The sequence below is a fragment of the Balaenoptera physalus genome (assembly GCF_965194825.1).
Source record: "Balaenoptera physalus genome assembly, chromosome: 3".
Lineage (NCBI taxonomy): Eukaryota > Metazoa > Chordata > Mammalia > Artiodactyla > Balaenopteridae > Balaenoptera > Balaenoptera physalus.
This window is the reverse complement of record NC_138890.1, coordinates 4,276,388-4,295,170: the sequence shown is the minus strand read 5'-3', so window position 1 is coordinate 4,295,170 and position 18,783 is coordinate 4,276,388. Positions and strand designations below refer to the sequence as shown.

Genomic DNA, 18,783 nt, shown 5'->3' with positions numbered 1-18,783 from the left:
AAATCAAAGCCAGTTGCTGTCCCAAACACCAGGGACTCAGCAGTGAACAAAACAGACAAGGATGCCTGCCTTAGCAGACTTTCTGTTCTAGTGGGGAAAACATAATAAATGAAGTTCATTTGTCACTCAACAATGGTGAGTCATGATAATTAGTTACTATCCATCAATTTGCTTTCGATAATTTTGCCATCTTGCCTTCCAGAAAGATAGTACTAACTTACACAGTAACAGAGGTGAATGTCAATTGCCTTGTAGCCTCACAGAATCTAATATGATCAGATATCTTTTTTGACTATTATAGTGAGAATTCTAGAGTGGTCAAACACTTTTTCATGTAAGTCTTCGTCTTTTTTTGTTGTTTTTTTTTTTTACAACTTCCCATCTATGTCTTTTGTGTGTTCAAAGTGGCATCCATGTTCTTTGCATGTCTCTATTCTTATTTATTTCTCACAACTCTTTATATATGAAGGATGCCACTTTAAAAATGTTACTGGCAAATAGCCTTTGTTTCTAATAGAGCTAAACTGGAATAACACAATTTATCAACAGGGACCACCATGAATCCTCATTTGTCAGACATCCTAGCAATGAATTCCTTACGAAAACCCAGTGGAGGGGGACAGATGGGTCCAAGAAATAGTAGCTAGGAAGAGAGCATTTTGACCTGAGACAAAGCCTTTCTCAGCTCCTTAGCTGAGAAAATGTATCCATCTTCTGAACTGGATTCAGCACTGTCAGGGACATTTCTTTTTCTTTTTTTTTTTTGGCCGCACAGCGCAGCATGTGGAACTTCCCTGACCAGGGATCGAATCCGTGCCCCCTGCACTGGAAGCACGGAGTCTTAACCACTGGACCACCAGGGAAGTCCTGTTAGGGACATTTCTAACATATAAATTAGATTTTTGAAGCCACTCCCTTGCTTCAAACACTCCCATGGTTCCTCACTGCCTTTAGACGGAAATCCAATCTCCTCTCCACACCCTTCCCAAAGCCACCCCCAAGCACCACATTTTCCTTTTTGCACCACCTCCAGATAGAGAGGCACCCTGAGCCTTTCCATTAACTCACTCTTGCCATGTTCCAGGGGCTCTACCTTCAGGTGTGGCTTTGGGAAAGTGATTTCCCTCTCCAAGACTCAGTGTTGTCATCTGAGAAATGGGATAACAAGTACAGACCTCATAGGATTGGTGGCAGGGACCCATGGGATAACTATTTGTAAAGCTTGATGGGATGTCCATTCGCTTTTTCCAAAGCCTTTTCAGCTTCTCCCTGGGAGGTGGGGGACCTTGGCAAACAGATGCTCCTGGGACTCACTTTCTTGATCTTAAAAGGAGGATATAAAGTTAGTACTATCACTGGTCTAGGGAGAGCAAACTCACTCAAGGAGTGAGTTGGTCCTAGGGTTATAGGGAATTCACATCCCTATCATGGAGGGTCCACAGATACCACTAGGATTGGGGGCCCAATGGAGCGTCTTTTTAAAAAAAATTTTTTTATTGATGTATAGTTGATTTACAATGTTGTGTTAATTTCTGCTGTACAGCAAAGTGACTCACTTATACGCATATATACATTCTTCTTTATATTCTTTTCCATTATGGTTTATCCCAGGATATTGAACATAGTTCCCTGTGCTATACAGTAGGACCTTGTTGTTTATCCATTCTATATATAATAGTTTGCATCTGTTAACCCTAAACTCCCAATCCATCCCTCCCCCATCCCCCCACCCCCTTGCCAACCACAAGTCTGTTCCCTATGTTTGTGAGTCGGTTTCTGTTTCGTAGACAGGTTCATTTGTGGCATATTTTAGATTCCACATACAAGTGATGTCATATGGTATTTGTCTTTCTCTGTCTGACTTACTTCACTTAGTATGATAATTTCTGGTTGCATCCATGTTGCTGCAAATGGCATTATTTCATTCTTTTTTTTTTTTAATGGCTGAGTAGTATTGCACTGTATCCAGTGGAGCTCCTTATATGGAAAAACTCATTCACAAGTTCTTCTTGTAAACATTATGTGGGCCCCCAGCCCCAGAAAAAAAACAAAAACCAAAATCACATTCAGCCCCTGGGCTTCCGGTTTGAGAGACCTCTGATCCAAGGGGACAAGTCTAGGTAAGAAGCCTGTGTCACAAGAGGCTATTTGTGATTCGAGAATTTGGCAATGCCAAGTTCAGTGGGTATGTCACAGATAGGGGCAAGTTAGCAGAGCGCCGCCCCTCCCTTCCTATCTGCCTGCAGTATTAGTGGCATGCAGGCCCACATCCACACATATGCCTTCTGCCTCTGACGATCAATGCATTCTTTTCCCTGCAAGACAGCCAGAAGTGATGTGTTGAATGCCATTCAGGACCCCTGCTCTAGGATTCTTTTTTTTTTTTTTTTTATGGCCATGCTGTATGGCTTGGGGGATCTTAGTTCCCTGATCAGGGATCGAACCTGGGCCCCGACAGTAAAGGTGCCGAGTCCTAACCACTGGACCACCAGGGAATTCCCTCGAGGACTCTAAAATGTTCGGGAGGAGGGGAGACTGTTTTGAGGATCTAGAATGCCGGGCACGCCAAGATTCTGGGAGTCCACGATTTTGGAGATCCCACGATTCTGAGCCTCCCAGGTTCCAGAACTCAGGGATTCACCGAGCTTGTCACTGCCCGCTTGGGTCTTCCATAATCGCCCATGACAGATAATACAGTGTCTCAAGGCAGAAACCATGATCCCTCTAATCCAGCGACCCAGGCAAAGGGCCTACCGCCCGGAGCCACCTGGCTTTTCCTAACGGCTTAATGAGAAAGTCAGGATTAATTGGAACTGGCACCCAGCACTCACAGGGCTCAGCGTGGCTGGCTTGGCCTCCATATGTTAAAGCCGAGCGTCTCTGGGTCTTGCTCTGACCTGTTCTAAACACCAGCAGGTGTGTTGCCTGAAACCTGGAGCTTAGCCTGACAAGGGAGGTGGCTGGGACCGTGGTGACCCAGTGCCACAGGTAGAGCCAGCCCGCCCACTCTCCCTGAGACAGTGTACACCAGCCTGGGCCCTCATTCTGTCCCTCCTCTGGGCCTCAGTTTCCCTCCTTTGTTCAGTGAGATCAGCCTCAGGTTTCCTTGTGGATTACATGTAAATTGCTCAGCGTGTGTGTTGTACTGTAATCCATCCTTGGGCACCTGGGTAGAGTCCCAGAAGGGATATAGCGACTTCTCATTTCAATAGCTATTATCAGAGAGATTACGCCATTTCACACTCCAAACCCCAATGCATAATATTGCTCTCTTCCCCAAACCCCAGCAACATGGTGAATTATCAAATTTTTTCATCCTTAGCAACCCGATAGATTTTTAAAAAGTATTTCATGATAGTTTTATTTTATATTGACCTTACCATGAGTGAGAATGAACTCCCTTTCATATGCTTGGAAGACATTTGTATTTCCTTTTCAGAAACTGTTCATGTCCTTTGCCTCTTTTTCTATTGAATTGTTGGCCCTTATTGATACCTGGAAGATTTTTACATATTAAGGAAATCAGTCTTTTGTCTATCATGTCTTGGAAAATTTTTCCTTTGTCGATTGACCTTCTAGTATTTGTGTGTGTTTCTGTATGTGTGTCTATAGGAATTTTACATTTGTATGTAGTCAGTTATTAATCTTTTTTTAAAAATAAATTTATTTATTTATTTATTTATGGTAGCATTGGGTCTTCGTTGCTGTGCGCGGGCTTTCTCTGGTTGCGGCGAGCGGGGGCTACTCTTCATTGCGGTGCACAGGCTTCTCATTGTGGTGGCTTCTCTTGTTGCGAAGCACGGGCTCTAGGCGCACGGGCTTCAGTAGTTGTGGCACGCGGGCTCAGTAGTTGTGGTGCACGGGCTTTGTTGCTCCACAGCATGTGGGATCTTCCTGGACCAGGGCTCGAACCCGTGTCCCCTGCATTGGCATGCATATTCTTAACCACTGCGCCACCAGGGATGTCCTGTAGTCAGTTATTAATCTTTTTCAAAAAAATTTATTTATTTTATTTATTTATTTTTGGCTGTGTTGGGTCTTCGTTGCTGCGCGTGGGCTTTCTCTAGTTGTGGCGAGCGGGTGCTGCTCTTCATTGTGGTGCGCGGGCTTCTCATTGCCATGACTTCTCTTGTTGCAGAGCACAGGCTCTAGGCGCACGGGCTTCAGTAGTTGTGGCTTGCAGGCTCTAGAGCTCAGGCTTAGTAGTTGTGGTGCACGGGCTTAGTTGCTCCATGGCATGTGGGATCTTCCTGGACCAGGGCTCGAACCTGTGTCCCCTGCATTGGCAGGCAGATTCTTAACTACCGCGCCACCAGGGAAGTCCTGTAGTCAGTTATTAATCTTTTAAATCATTAAAGGTGTCATGTCATGCTTCAACACACTGGGATTATTATTATTTTTAACTTCCACATTTTCTTCTAGTAGTTTAATAGTTTCTCTCTCTCTCTCTTTTTTTCTTTTTGCTTGGTTGGTGGGTGATCCATCTGAAATTAATTTTGCTCTTAGCTACCTTTAAAATCTCCATCTGAAATCTGATGGTTGTCTAAGAAGCTGTGTAGTTAAGTGGACAATAGCATGATGACTGAAACCAGGTGGCTAGGCTTCAAGTCCTGGCTCTGCCATTTTTCACTGTGTATCCTCAGGGAAGTCACTCTCTCTGAGCCTCACTTTACTCATCTGTAAAATGGGAGATAATAGTGTCATGTGAGAATTAAGGGAAGCTTTTATTTATTTATTTTTTAAATCATGTACCTAGAAGGCCATCTGTCACTTAGCCCGTGTTTTTTTTTTTTTCTGTTTGCTATTTTTGTTTTTATTTGCTTTTCAATTGCACTTGACTCTCAGCATAGCCAATTAGCCAGCGACTATGCTTCAGGAACATTTCTAAGTGCTTATGTGCAGTAATTTATTCCTCATAACAACCCCATTGGACAGATGGTGATATCGAGGCCCAGGGAGGTTAAGTTCCTTCCTGAGGAACTTCCAAGGGTCAGGGTCGGGATTAGAGCCCTCGATCTGCCCAGTGCCCTGTTCTGGCCTCAGCCTCCCTCCCCCACTCTTGGCCACTGCTGGAGGAGGAGTTCCCACTGGGCTCCATCATAACTAGCTTCTAAGTACAGACAGAATCTCTGAGGTCAAGTCAACATTCTGGATACCCAGAACTGGTCAGTCCTGTCCTGGTAGGTATGGCTGTGGAGAAGGGCAGGCAGCAGTCAAGGAAGGCTTTCAGGAAGAGGGTGCTTAGATAAGTAAGACTGGAGAGGCTGGCGGGGCCTGAGAAAGGGGTTGCAGGGGTGGGGGGAGGACAGCATGGAAGCCTCCCCTGACTGTCACTGGCCACAAGCTTTGACTCTTGCTTCTCCCCACTAGGCACACAGTGAACTATATAGTTGGTGATCATGGGCAGGTACCTCCTTGGTGGGAGTGTTGAACTTCTACTCACCTGTCAAAGCCCCAGGGCTCCAATGCCTACTCATCTGGAAAGCCATCTCCCCCGCTACTGGCCTTTCCTAGCCTGGGGTCTCTCCTACTACTCAAACCCTGACCACATAGTACTGGGAATGTCTGTGTCCAGCTCTGGGTCCTTCACCCTCAACTGGGTGACCCTTGAGGGCAGGGCCCTAGGTTGGGATTTCTCTGGTGCCCAGCATTGCCCAGCCCAGCCCGGACACAGAATAAGTACTGGTTGAATATGTCTTGAAGGAAATAAGGGAGTAAATGAGAGTCAAATATGTGAGTGACAAATACAAACCTCAGACACGTCCCTCCAGGGCTCCCACCTCCCTCGGGATAAAAGCCCAAGTCCTCCCCGTGGCCCACAAGGTCCTGCATGACCTGCCCCATCCCGTCCCTGACCCCCCTCCTCCCTGTCTCCCCCTCGCTCGCTCTGCTCCAGCCACACAGGCCTCCTCGCTGTTCCTCCAACAGGCAGGCTCCGTCCTGCCCCAGGACCTTTGCACAGGCTGTTCCCATCTCAGCCTGCAGTAAGTACTCTTGATCATGACTCTGTGTGTGGTTGGCTCATTCCTCCTTCAGATCTCCATTCAAATGCCACCTCCACAGAGAGGCCTCCCTTGACCTTGATCCCTAAAATAGCCGGCCAGTCTCGAGCTCTCTTCCTCTTCTGGTCCCTCCCTGGCACTTCCCACGATCGGATGCGCTGTGCATTTACATATTTATCTTTATGATGCGGCTCCTTTTCGTGCGTTTCGTCCCGGGTCACCCGGGGCGCCTCCATCCGCCTGGCTCGCAGTAGGCACTTAATACAAGTCGACGTAAACTAAGGGGCGTCTGCGGGTGGGGGCTAGGGGCCCGCGGGTCCACCCGCCGCGCCCCGCCCTCGTGGGGCCTCCAGTTTGCGAGCTGGGCGTGCCCGGGCAGGCTGGGCGCGGGCGCGGGCGCGGCGGGAGCGGGCGGCCGGGCCGGTTGGGCGGGTGCGGAGGGCGTGCGGGGCCCGGGCCGGGTCCGAGGGCCCGGGCCGGGTCCGAGTGTCCGGCGGGGGCCATGGAGGGGCTGCGGCGGGGCCTGTCGCGCTGGAAGCGCTACCACATCCAGGTGCACCTAGCGGACGAGGCGCTGCTGCTGCCGCTCACGGTGCGGCCGCGGGACACGCTCAGCGACCTGCGCGCCCAGCTCGTGGGCCAGGGCGTGAGCTCCTGGAAGCGCACCTTCTACTACAACGCGCGGCGGCTGGACGACCACCAGACGGTGCGCGACGTGCGCCTGCAGGACGGCTCGGTGCTGCTGCTCGTCAGCGACCCCAGGTGGCCGGGGGCGGGGACTGGGGGGCGACCTGGGAGCGGGGGCCTGGGGTTGGGGGGATAGGGGGCCCTGGCTGGGGTCCCCGGTGAGGGGTGAGTCAGGGCTGGGGGGAGATGGCGGGGCACAGGAGCGCTGGCTGGCGTCCCCGGTGGGGCGGGAGGTGGGTCAGGATGGGCGGGGCCTGGGGGGCACAGGAGAGCCTGGCTGGGGTCCTGGATGGGGAATGCGGGGGGAGACGGCGGGGCACAGGAGCGCCTGGCTGGCGTCCCCGGTGGGGCGGGAGGTAGGTCAGGATGGGCGGGGCCTGGGGGACACAGGAGAGCCTGGCTGGGGTCCTGGATGGGGAATGCGGGGGGAGACGGCGGGGCACAGGAGCGCCTGGCTGGAGTCCCCGGTGGGGCGGGAAGTGGGTCAGGGCTGGGGGGAGGCCTGGAGGGCCTAGCTGGGGTCAGGGTGTTGTGGGTGGGATGGTTGCGGAAGGGTGGACTGGGGATCCTTTTCGTCCTTGTGGACTCCTTGGAGAGAGCCCGGCACTGAGAAAGGCCGGGAGCCTGGCTCGATTCCCCCTGCAGGCTTTCTTCTTTTCTCTCACTCTGTCTGCCTCTCGCCAGCCTCACCGGTCTTTCTCACGATCTCTCTTTGTTTCCTGTCTCTCCCTCTCTCTGTGACACTGTCCCTGTTTATTTCCTTTCCGTCTCTGTCTCTCTACATCTCTCTGTCTCTCTGCATCTCTGTCCATTTTTGTCTCTGCTGTTTTTCTCTGTGTGTGTGTCTCTCTCTCTTCTTCTTCTGTTCATCCATCTCCCCCACTACCCCTGCCTTCCCCACAGTCCCATCCTGACCCTTGCTGTCCACACTCTGACCTGGCCGTTTGGGGTATCCAAAGAGGTCCCCTGGCCAAGGTGACCCGAGAGGAGTGGGTCTCCCAACCCAAGGAGGGGTCTGCAGAGAAGGGCAGCTGGGCTGTGGGAACAGCACATGTAGAGCCCTGGGGCAGCTTTGGGAAATGGTGGAGGCTGGTGCTTGGCGAGATTGCCAGTGAGATGGTGGAGATGGGCAGGGGCTGGTCCCAGAGCCTGGGGTGGAGGCACTGGGTGGGGGAGGGACTGCAGCTGTCTGCGTAACCCTGGAGTTTATGGGGGTCATGCTCGCTGGGCCCCTAGAGGCTTGGTCCACCAAGTCTGGGTGACGTTTTGAGAGCAGGAGCCTCAGATGCCAGTCCTGGAGGCTCAAGATGTGGTGGGAGGGCCTGCCTCTCCAGGCCCTCTCGAGGGAGGGTCTCAAGGGGTAGGAGGAGATGGATGGGATGGTGACCAGTGGGGGTTTGGGGCTTGGGGCTGGGAGAGGGTGTTGCTGGCAGTGGCCAAACAAAGCCTAGCAGCTGGATGATCCACAGACGTCTACACAGTCAATATTCAACATACAATACGCATTTATTGAGTGCCTACTGTGTGCCGGGTCATGTGCTGGGCAGCACTGGAACTCAGCAGGGACCCAGACAGACCAGGCCTGCCCTCACGGAGCCCACAGTCAGTCCAGTGGGAGAGACAGACAAGGAACCAAATAAACATATGTTCGAATGTCAGGTTGTAATAAGTGCTGTGGAAAGATGCAGGAAGGTTGAGAGTGATGGAGGTGTTGTTACCCTATCAACAGTGGCCAGGGGAGGTCTGTCGGAGAAGGTGACATTTCACAGTACAATGTGAGGGAGCTGATTAAACAAAGAGAACAAGAGTGGGCAAGAGGGTATTCCAGGAAGAGGAAACAAAATGTGCAAAGGCCCTGGGGCAGAACCATGCCTGGTGTGTTGGAGGAACAGCGAGGAGGCCTGTGTGTCTGGAGCAGAGTGAGCGAGGGGGAGAGAGGGAGGAGGGGAGGGCAGGGAGGGGACAGGGAAGGTCATACAGGGCCTTGTGGGCCATGGGGAAGACTTGGGCTTTTACCCTCAGGGAGGTGAGAGCCCTGGAGGGCTGTGGGCAGAGGAGGGGCAGGACCTGACTCAGGTACTCACAGGTGCCCTCTGGCTGATACAGGGAAGACAGACTGTGGAGGGGGCGGGGAGGGCTGGGGGTGGGGATCGGGGGACCAGGGTGGAGGTCTAGTGATGGTGAGTGATGGTGGAGGCTGAACTAGGATAGAGTCAGCTCGCTGTTCCTCTGACTCTCTAGGCATGGTCCTACCTCAGGGCCTTTGCACTGCTGTTCCCTCCTCCTGCAATGCTTTCCACCTCCCTTCCTCAGCTCCTTCAGGCTTTTGTTCAGATCCTACCTCCTCAGTGTAATCTTCCCTGACCACCTGTTTAAAATGGCATCCCACCAACACCATACCCTACCCCTGCTTTATCTTTCTCTATACTTCCTTGATTATTTTTACTAATATTTTACTAATTTTTTTTTGCTCCATCTCCCCCACTAGACTGTAAGCTCTGTGAGGGCATTGTTGTCTATCCTATTCACTGCTGTTTCCCCAGTTCAGTGCCTGGCACATAGTAGGTGCTCAATAAATGTTCGTTGAATGTATGATCTCTGGAGGTGAAGAAGGGGATGCTCAGAACATTTTCCTGGAGCTCTAGTGTTTCCTGGAAGCAAGAGAGAGGGTCTCGTGGGTGGAGGCGAGTCTGGGCAGACGCAGCAAGATGCATTGGACGGACACCGAGCAGACCAGGAGGCCTTAAGTGCCAAGGTGAGGGCTGCATGGGCCTGCAACCTGTATCTTTCTGTCCCCCTCCTGCAGGTAATCTGTGTTGGAGGACGTGGAGCCATGACCGAGGGGACCAGAGGTGCTGGCTGAAGGAGCAGGCTGTGGGTGGCGGGGGACATCTCCCAGGAGCCTTGACCTCACTCTGGGTAAGTCACTCCAGTATTGGGACACAGAAGGGACCTTAGAGATTGTGGAGACCACAGACGGGTAAACTGAGGCTCAGAGAGGAGAAGAGAGTCATCTCTGATGACCATCACCCTTCTCCACACCCATATGCTTCTGGCCCCTGGGGCAGGGTCACTGGCCTTACCTTCTCACCTTTGAACTAACACATGGGCCTGAGTAATGCTGCCCTGAATTGCTGTGTGCCCTTGGGCAAATTGCTCCTCCTCTCTGGGCTCTGTTACCCCTCTTCCTTAACAATCAAAGAGTGGGCTTTGGTTGGCAGGTTTGGTTTAATTGCACTCTTTGCCTGCAATTCCTGCAACTGCCGCCAGGTGGCTTCAAGTGCCAAGCTCCCCACAGGCTAAGGGCTATCCCTGTCCCTCCTGGAGGGCACCAGGGCCGTCTCAAAGGAGGAGCTGGCTGCAGGTGTTGCTCTCCATGGGGCTGTTAGGGAAAAGGGAAGAAGGAAAAGTGGCCAGAGAGCTGGTGTTTCACCCTGTGAGGGGGCCTGGATTGAAATTGTCTTATCCCCTCCCTCCTGCTGTTCCAAGGTTCTGGGCTTCCAGCATAGATGGTGAAACACTGGCCTGCCCAGCTGCTGCCCACTGCCTGGGACATTCCTGATGGAGCCCCAGTCCCTGACACTGACCTAGGATGTTGCTACTCAGGGCCAGCCAGCTTTCCAGCTGTGCTGTGTGATCCTGAGGAGGTGGCTCCCACCTTGGGGCTTCAAGTGCCCAGTCTGCAGTGGGAACCACGTGCCATCTTGGGAGGCAGCCGGAGGATGTCACATGAAGAGAAGCACAGAGGGGAGAGGAGGTTGGTGGGGGCATCACCCCCACCCGCCTGGTACATTCTCTCTGCCACGCCTCTACCCAAGCTGTGCCCCCAGCCTGAAGCACCTTTCACACCCCTCTCTGCAGCTCCAGTCCACCCAGGATTCCAGCCTCCTCCAGGAAGTCTTCTCAGATTCCCTCCTCCCCAGCCAGTGAGAACCTTGTCCTCTTTTGGGCCCACTCAAGCCTCCTCTACTGTGAACAGCTTTGGCTGGGGGCAGGGGGTGTGTGGCCAGACACTCATGAAATCTCAAATGACTAAAGGTGGAGACTGGGGGACCCCAGCCCTCTCCCAGCGCTCCAGTGTCACACTGCACCCCTCCCCCAAACCCAAACCCCTCCCCACGTTGCACCCGTGTCCACCCCCGTGGCGGTGTCCTTCCCTTTCAATCCCACTGCTTTGCCCCCTGCACGGGGTCTCCTGGTTGTGTCTGAAGGGCTCTGGTTAAGTGGGCAGGGATTTGGGGGGGGCGGTGGCTGTGCCTGGCAGAGCACTGAGACATTGACGGTAATCATGGGGGTACTCCGGGCTATTCCAGGCAGTGTGCTGTAGGAATTCTGGGTATAAGACCCTCTGAGTAGGGAATTCCATGGCGGTCCAGTGGTTAGGACCCTGCACTTCCACTGCTGGGGTTCGATCCCTGGTCGGGGAACTAAGATTCCGCGTGGCGCAGCCAAAAAAAAAAAAAAAAAAAATAGAACGTTGGGACTCAGTTGGATCTCTGATCTGCGGCCATGAGGCGTCGGGTCCGCCGTGCAGACCCCCTCGGGTTGGGGGGATGCTGGCATGCAGGCCCTCGAGGGCCGCGTTCGTGCTCTGGCTGCTGGCATCACAGGGCAGAGGCTTGGGAGCCTGGGAAGACATAATGTTTTAATTAAGAGTCGTGTTGGCCGCAGGGCCCAGAGCAGGGACAGGTGGATAATAAATTGTGGCCGCGGGGAGAGTAGTGCTCAGATGTGCGTTTGTCCATCAGGGGATGGGGACGGCCCCAGGCCTGCGGGGCTTTTCTCACTTCCCCTTGGAGGAGCCTCTCCGGGGCTGGCATCACTCCTCCTGGGGCCAGGCAGCCCAGGCCCCTGCTCCTGCCTGGTTTTGGCCTCGGTGGGTCACGCAAACACTGGGGGACCTGCCCTCCAGGGCCCAGCAGGAAAGTGGGGCTTTTAATAGCCACCCCAGCTCCATTCCTCGGCTCCCACTACATGCCAGGGTCTGTGCCACGTCCTTGTCTGGCCTCCACTTACTCTAGTCTGTGAAGTGTGAGGCTCGGTGGTGGTGGTGACGATTATGGCCCATTTTACAGATGGGGCATCCAATGGCACCCTGCCCCCTCTAGTCTGCTGCCCTGGCAACCCTTGAACTGAGGGGTCCCCAGCCCATGAGCAGGTCCCTGATAGAGGAATGGGGAGGGTTTCCTGCATCTTGGCTGAGGTGGGGGTGGGAGACAGCATTTTCAGGCCTTTTTGAGATTTCACAAACAGTATGCAAATCACATGCAAATCGCATGCAAATCACCATCCATTTCTTAAGCCTCAACAGCTTCGGTGTGTTCTGAAATAATAATGTTGGACCTGTCCCTTGGTATTGGCTTGGAGGAGGGGTGCAAAGTTTTTCCCTTCGTCCCTTCCTTCCCCTTCCCTTCTGTTTTCTTTCCTTCCTCCCTCCCTTTCTTCCCTCCTCCCTTCCTTTCTTCCTGTTATCACTTTGCTCCCTTCACATTGTTTTTTGGAGGCCTCCCAGTCCTGAGATGAATACAAACAGCAAAAGTGGCTTCCAGCATTCCCATTTTCCAGATGGGGAAACTGAGGCACTGAGAGGCATAAGCCTGGACTGAGATCCCAGAACCACATTGTGGAAGGCATCCGCCACCAAGTGTCATCATGGACCAAAGTGGACAGTACCTGTGACCCAAGGAGGAGAGATGACAGTGGCTGGAGCAGGCCTAACAGGTTTTGGAGGAGCCAAGGGGAACTGTCCTTGGGTTTCTTGGCCTAGAATGGCAGGCTGCCCAGCTTGGATCTGGAGAAATCTGACACTGACTGATCTTACTCCTCAAGTCCTTCTTTGTCCTGCTACTCCATCAGCATGTTCTTTGAATTTGGGCCACAGCCTCTCTGCTCAGTTTGCATGCCCTACCTTTTCTGTTTGCAAACTCCTATTCATCCTTCCAAGCCCCAGCTCCAGTGCCCCCTTCTTCATGCAGTCATTTCTGAACCTCCAGAAGAGCTTCCACTTCCCTCTGGGCTTCTGTTGCCCCAGATCTCTCTCTCTCTCTCTCTCTGGTCCAACCCTGACCCTTTTGGAGACAGCAGCATTACTGGACACTCTGGCTTGTTTCCAGCACTTGTCTGATTATCACGCACCTCCAGACTTTTGTATTCTCTGCCCAGAATGTCCTTTTGGGTCTTTTTCACCTGGAATAGTCCTACATTTTCAAGGTCCTGGCACTAATACCCCACCTCCATGTGGGCTCGACAGCTCTCTCCCAGTCGGCCTCTGGGTCCTGCAGCCTCCATCCCTTCATCCCTGACCCACAGAACGGGGAGGTCTGTGTGTCCTCCCAGTCTTAGGAGTTGCCTCTGGCGCCCCAGGATCACCTAGGCTGGGACTACAGGGTGATCCTGTAGTACAGTACAAATTCAGTACAGAGGGACCGAATTTGAGTAGGTACGGAATAAAAGACTAAGTGTTTGGAGACAACGCCAAGTTCAAACTCCCTCACTTAGCCTTGGGCTTCACTCTCCATCGACAGTTCAGTCCTAAGCACGTCCTTCGCCCTTCCCTCTCGTTCAACTCCAGAACTCTGCACAAGCCATTCCCTCTGCCAGGAATGGTTTTCCCTTGACTCCTATTCTGGGTGACCCCAAGCCAGGCCCCTCCCATCTCTGCGCTGTGAAAATGGGGGAAGTCTGGTCCCCCCAGGGCCTCTCAGGCTCCTGGCTCCACCCCAGGAGCAAGTCCGGGCTGCAAGGAGTTTCGGGTGAGACCTGGCAGGCACCATCTCTCCCTGGGGCCCGTGGCGTCCCGGGGAGGGGCCACCTCCCGCCTTGGCTGCCCACTCGCTTTGTGCTCCCAGAAGTTCGAGGGGAATTTTCCTGGGTGGCAAGTAAATCCAGGTGGTTCCCAGAGGAGGCATCTGTGGCTCAGCCAGAAACTGCAGGCACCTGGACTTTCTGCTTTAGTTCTGTTGTGCCCCTCTCTCTCTCTCTCTCTCTCTCTATCTCTCTGTGTGACTCCAGGCCAGATTCTGGCATTCTCTAACTCTGCCCATTAGTTCAACGGGCATTTATCGAGTGAGCTCTGTGTGCCCGGCCCTGTGCTGGCTGCTGGAGATACCAAGACAGACTTTGCTTCGGCTGCTGTAGACAGAGGGGCAGGTTGTTCACTGCACAAAAACATCCAGCTGGGTGAGAGGGCCTCAGGAAGGGAAATCTTTTCATAATTCACACAAAGTCTCCTATACAGGTTAGTGGTGGTCCTGACCCTGATGCCTCCCCCACCCCCTGTGTCTCCATCTGTCTCTGTGTCTCATTCAATCTCTTCTTTATGTATCTGCCCCCATTTGTCACTCTTTCTCTCTGTGTCTCTTGATCTCTGCTCTCCACTCTCTCTATCTGAGCCTCTCTGTCTGTCTCCATCTCTGTCTCTGTCTCCTTCCATGTCTCTGGCAGTTTATTTCTGTTTCTCTCTCTCCATACCCCTGTATCTGTCTCTCATATCCCCTCTCAAAAGGGACATCCTTTCCCCCTGATGCTCTGAGCATGACCTCTGGGTGTTTCCAAAATTTGCTGGGTCCATGCATTCTGTAATCACTGATGAAGCACCTCCAATTTGCAGGGCACTGAGGACAGCGTGGTGACTAGGACACCCAGCTGTTGGCCCTCATGGGGCTTGAGGTCCAGCAGAAGAGACAGAAGCTGCAGGGTGGGGGGCTGCTCCTAGGATCCTGGAAACCCCTCCTCTGGGCTCGGCTCACACTCTTCTGAATGACCTTGGGTGGTCCTTGTCCCACTCTGGGCCTCAGTTTCCCCACCTACCCAAGGAGGGAGGTGTTTAAGGTGGCTGGGCCAGAAGCTACTTGCAAGGACTAGGCTGTTTGTTGGCAGAGAAATCCTGGCTCATCCCCACACCCAAATGGGCTTGAAAGAATCCTCCGAGGGGAAAACAGTTGTAAGAAAAAAGAAAACAAAAAATCAGAGTCCGGCTTCCCTGGTGGCACAGTGGTTAAGAATCCGCCTGCCAATTCAGGGCACACGGGTTCAAGCCCTGGTCCGGGAAGATCCCACATGCTGCGGAGCAACTAAGCCCATGCGCCACAACTACTGAGCCTGCGCTCTGGAGCCCGCGTGCCACAACTACTGAAGCCTGCGCACCTAGAGCCCATGCTCCGCAACAAGAGAAGCCACCGCAATGCGAAGCTCGCACACTGCAACGAAGAGTAGCCCCCGCTCGCCGCAATTAGAGAAAGCCCACGCGCAGCAACGAAGACCCAATGCAGCAAAATCGGAGTCGCCTGCCCAGGCTGCTGTCTGACTCACCTGGGGTGGAAGCAGCCTCACTGCCATCCCCCAGGTCATCAGAGAAACTTCCTGCCTCTTCCCCTGATGGCCCCTGGCTATCCACTGAAGGCTGCTAGCCTCACCGTGATGGCTCTAGGCCTGGCACTGACCTCACACTTGTGCTCTGAGCTCCAGACCCACTTAACCCCTTGCCGGACCCCAAGTGGGAGAAACTCTTTCCAGCCATAGGGCCTTTGCATGTGCTGTGTCTACATTTGGAGGACCCTCTCCCCACCCCTTATCTTTCATCCTCCGATTTGCAGGTTCAATGTCACTTCCTTGGGGAGGCTCTAAACAACCACGTTCCCTCGGTCTTGCATTCACACAGTATCCTGTTCTATTCCTTTGTAGCATTAATTATTTATATTATTATTCATTCAGTGTATTAGTTTCCCCACTAGCCTCTGGGCACCGTGAAGGCTGGGATGAGCTCTGCTCTGATCACTGATGGATCGCACAGCATTTAATAACCCAGAGTAAGGGAATGGGAGCCAAGGACTCCCTCCCTTCCCAGACTCCCTCAGGGTCCCCCGCCCCAGTGTCTGTCACCACTGTGTCCACCTCCAGGTGGCCACGGGGCACAGAGCCTCGGGATTGGGATTCCAGGCACTCTGGCTCCTGCCACTTTGATAAATGGGGGAAATTCAGAATTAATTATTGACTGCTGCGCCGAGCTGGCCTGATCTGGACAGATAAAGAGTGTCCTCACTGCCACGTCTGCCCAGCACTTCTCAGGAGTTTATTAGAGGTTGGGAGGCAGCTGGCTGAGGGGAGAAGCCCAGAAGGCACTGGAGCCAGATGGAGCTGGGTGCAAAGCCTGGCTCTGCTGGGCCCCTTTGGAAGGCCACAGCCTTCCATGGATCCCATTGCCCTCGGGGGGCAGGTCGCGCAGGACCTTGTGGGCGGAGGGGAGGACTTGGGCTTTTACCGCGAGGGAGGTGGGAGCCCTGGAGGGCTGTGGGCAGAGGAGGGGCGGGGCCTGACTCAGGCGCTCACGGGCGCTCTCTGGTGGCCGCTTCTGGGAGGACAGGCTGTGGGGGGTGAGTTTGGGAGCCAGGGGACCAAGGGTGGAGGCAACTGCGCTGGTCCAGGTGAGTGATGATGGGGGAAGAGAGTTCCAGGCAGAGGGAACATCCAGTACAAAGGCCCTGAGGCAGGGTCGTGCCTGGCGTGTTGGAGGAACAGTGAGGAGACCCATGTGTCTGGAGCAGAGTGAGGGGGTGGGGAGAGGGAGGAGGGGAGGGCAGGTAGGGGATAGGGGCAGGTTGTGCAGGACCTTGTGGGGAGGACATGGGCTTTTCCTCCTAGACGGATGGAATGTGGTGGGTTTTTGCAAGAGCGAAAGCTCTGAGGGGAAGGCTGGTCGCACTGTCTCTGGATCCCAGACAGGCGATGACCCCACCCAGGAGTCAAGGGTTTGAATCATGCCTCTGCCTACCCTTAGCTGAGTGAACTGAGGCTAATGACTTGCCCTTCTGGGCCTTGCAGGGGGCCCGGGTTTGATTCCTGGTCAGGGAACTAAGATCCCGCAAGCTGTGCGGCACGGTTGGAAAAAAAAAAAAAAAAAAGAGAGAGAGAGAGTAAATCCTAGAAGAGTTCTCATCACAAGGAGAAAAAATGTTTCCCCTTTATTCTTTTCTTTTTATTGTATCTATATGAGAAGACGGATGTGAGCTGAACCTATTGCGATAATCCTTTCACAGTATGTGTAAATCAAACCATCATGGCCTTAAACTTATGCATGGATGTATGTCAATTATTTCTCAGTAAAACTGGGGGAAAAAAAAAACTTTGGAGGCGCTGCCAAATTCAGTCATTCAGATAAATACTATTTTAATGCAACATTTGAAAAAACTGCCAATGAATGCAAAAACATCTGCAATGAACAAAGGATCTAAGTGTTAAATATTGACAGGCTCTGACCCCTACACTGGCTCCACCCTGCCGCCCTCGCCTCACCCTATTCCAGGTGCTGCTGCACCTGGGAGGCCATTCCTCCTGCCGAGCCTTCCCTCCCTGCGGTAAAGGCCTCTGATTAAACCTTCATTCCAGATAATTAAGCCCAGGGATCTGGGGGCCTAGCAGTGATGCAGGAGGGAGGCCCTGGTGGGGATGGGCCAAGTTGGGCCTCCCCCCCGGGAGAGGAAAGGCCAAGAGGGAGGTCACTGAGTACCTGGAGCGGAAGCCCGAACTTAATTAGCCCCTCAGGATTAATTACTAGGCCCAGGAACAGGCTGAGAAATCTATTACTGAGTGGCTCCTGGCTCCAGGCTTCCCTCATTCTCTCCATCATTTTTCTCTAAACCTCCTCCTCATTCTTTTCCAACAAAATATATTTATTAAAAAATGCAACTTTATATCCTACCATGAAAACCCAGATACATATTTTCTGAGCAGAGTAGATGGTATATAAATTTGGGGAGCTATACACTGAAGTAAATATATAACTGTTAAAAAATGATCTACCTGGTTCTGTTTGGAACCATGGCAACAGCTGTGAGCAATGAGTATGTGCTGAGTGTTTACACACTCTTCTTAGCTCATCTTCTCACAACATCTCTGGGGGGGTGCAAGCTATCAGCGCCCCCATTTTGCAAGAGCTTTCTGACACTAGGATCTGTGCTCTGGGGCCCCACAGAATAACCCAGAGTGGGTTCTGACTTGAGATCTTGTCCTGCAAAGCCCCGACAGGCTGTTCTGTGAGCCACTTTGTGTTCCAGTTGAGCTCAGATCTTGTTACTTTTTGCTTTCTGCCTCCAAACATTTACCTTGGCTGCTCCCTCCCACCAGAAACGCCCCTCCTTCACGCCCCTCCTTCGTATGTGTGAGTCTGCCTCGGTTTTCAAAACTCAGGGGCACATGTCTGCAGGAGGTTTTCTTTGTGAACCCCTAAACTGAGGCTTCACCCACCCACCCCACCACAGGCTCCACCCACAGTCTCCTGCCCAGCCTGATTGCTCCGGCTGGAAGGTCTCTGTGTCTCCCAGCTTGGGGGCCTCTCCAAGGCTGGCTTTTTGGATCCTGCATAGCCCAGCTCAGGTAGGATATCAGTCACGGGGGACACTCATGGGCTCTTTGGTTTCTCCTCTCACCTCCAAGCACTAGTATTATCCTCCCATTTTACAGGGGAGGAAACTGAGGCTGGGAGAGAGCCAGTGACCTGAGTCACACAGCAGGGAGGGGACAAACTCCAATGCTCTGTCGTGAACTGCTTCCTGTGTCCACTGCCCCACACTGTGCAGATGGGAAACTGAGTCACCAAGGGGCAAACTGGCCTTGCCGAGGTGATATGGCTGGTCCTGGAGGTGGAGCTGGGGATGGGCCCCTCATCAAAATGGAAGATGAATCTGGATGGAAGGTGGGAAGGGCAAGATCATGGCAGGGCTGGTGGGGGAACCCATTCTGGGGTATTCCATGGGGCCCCAGAGCACAGATCCTAGTGTCAGAAAGCTCTTGCAAAATGGGGGTGCTGATAGCTCACACCCCACCCCCCCAGAGCTATTGTGAGGAGAAGACGAGCTAAGAAGAGTATGTAAACACTCAGTACATACTCAGTGCTCGCAGCTGTTGCCATGGCCCAGGCAAAGGTGGGGAGGCTGGAATGAGTGGATGGGGGGCGAGGGGGCAGAGAGATGGGGCACAGTGGGACTTCCCTGGCAGTCTAGTGGTTAAGACTGCACTTCCACTGCAGGGGGCATGGGTTCGATCCCTGGTCAGGGAACTAAGATCCGGCATGCCATGCGGTGAGGACAAAAAAAAAAAA

At 53.1% G+C, this 18,783-nt stretch overlaps 2 protein-coding genes across 3 annotated transcripts in view; both read left to right on the top strand.

Moving 5' to 3' along the window:
* SAFB2 (scaffold attachment factor B2) overlaps positions 1–18,783 on the top strand; it is a 91,268-nt gene that overhangs the window by 44,846 nt on the left and 27,639 nt on the right. The window contains exons 20-21 of one of the 2 annotated variants that reach the window (XR_014262223.1): positions 9,496–9,608; positions 10,179–14,964. The gene's annotated coding sequence lies outside the window, so the exon portion shown is untranslated. Of the gene's footprint in view, positions 1–9,495; positions 9,609–10,178; positions 14,965–18,783 lie in introns of those variants that run through there. The other variant, XR_014262222.1, reaches the window with a different exon arrangement.
* On the top strand, positions 6,488–14,964 carry TINCR (TINCR ubiquitin domain containing). Its single transcript, XM_082456941.1, has 3 exons — positions 6,488–6,764; positions 9,496–9,608; positions 10,179–14,964. The coding sequence occupies exons 1-2, from the start codon at positions 6,505–6,507 to the stop codon at positions 9,497–9,499; spliced, it is 264 nt and encodes an 87-aa protein (XP_082313067.1). The 5' UTR covers positions 6,488–6,504; the 3' UTR covers positions 9,500–9,608; positions 10,179–14,964.

Excerpts from the sequence above, each read along its gene's own strand:
- TINCR (XM_082456941.1), top strand. The coding sequence starts at position 6,505 with ATGGAGGGGCTGCGGCGGGGCCTGTCGCGCTGGAAGCGCTACCACATC.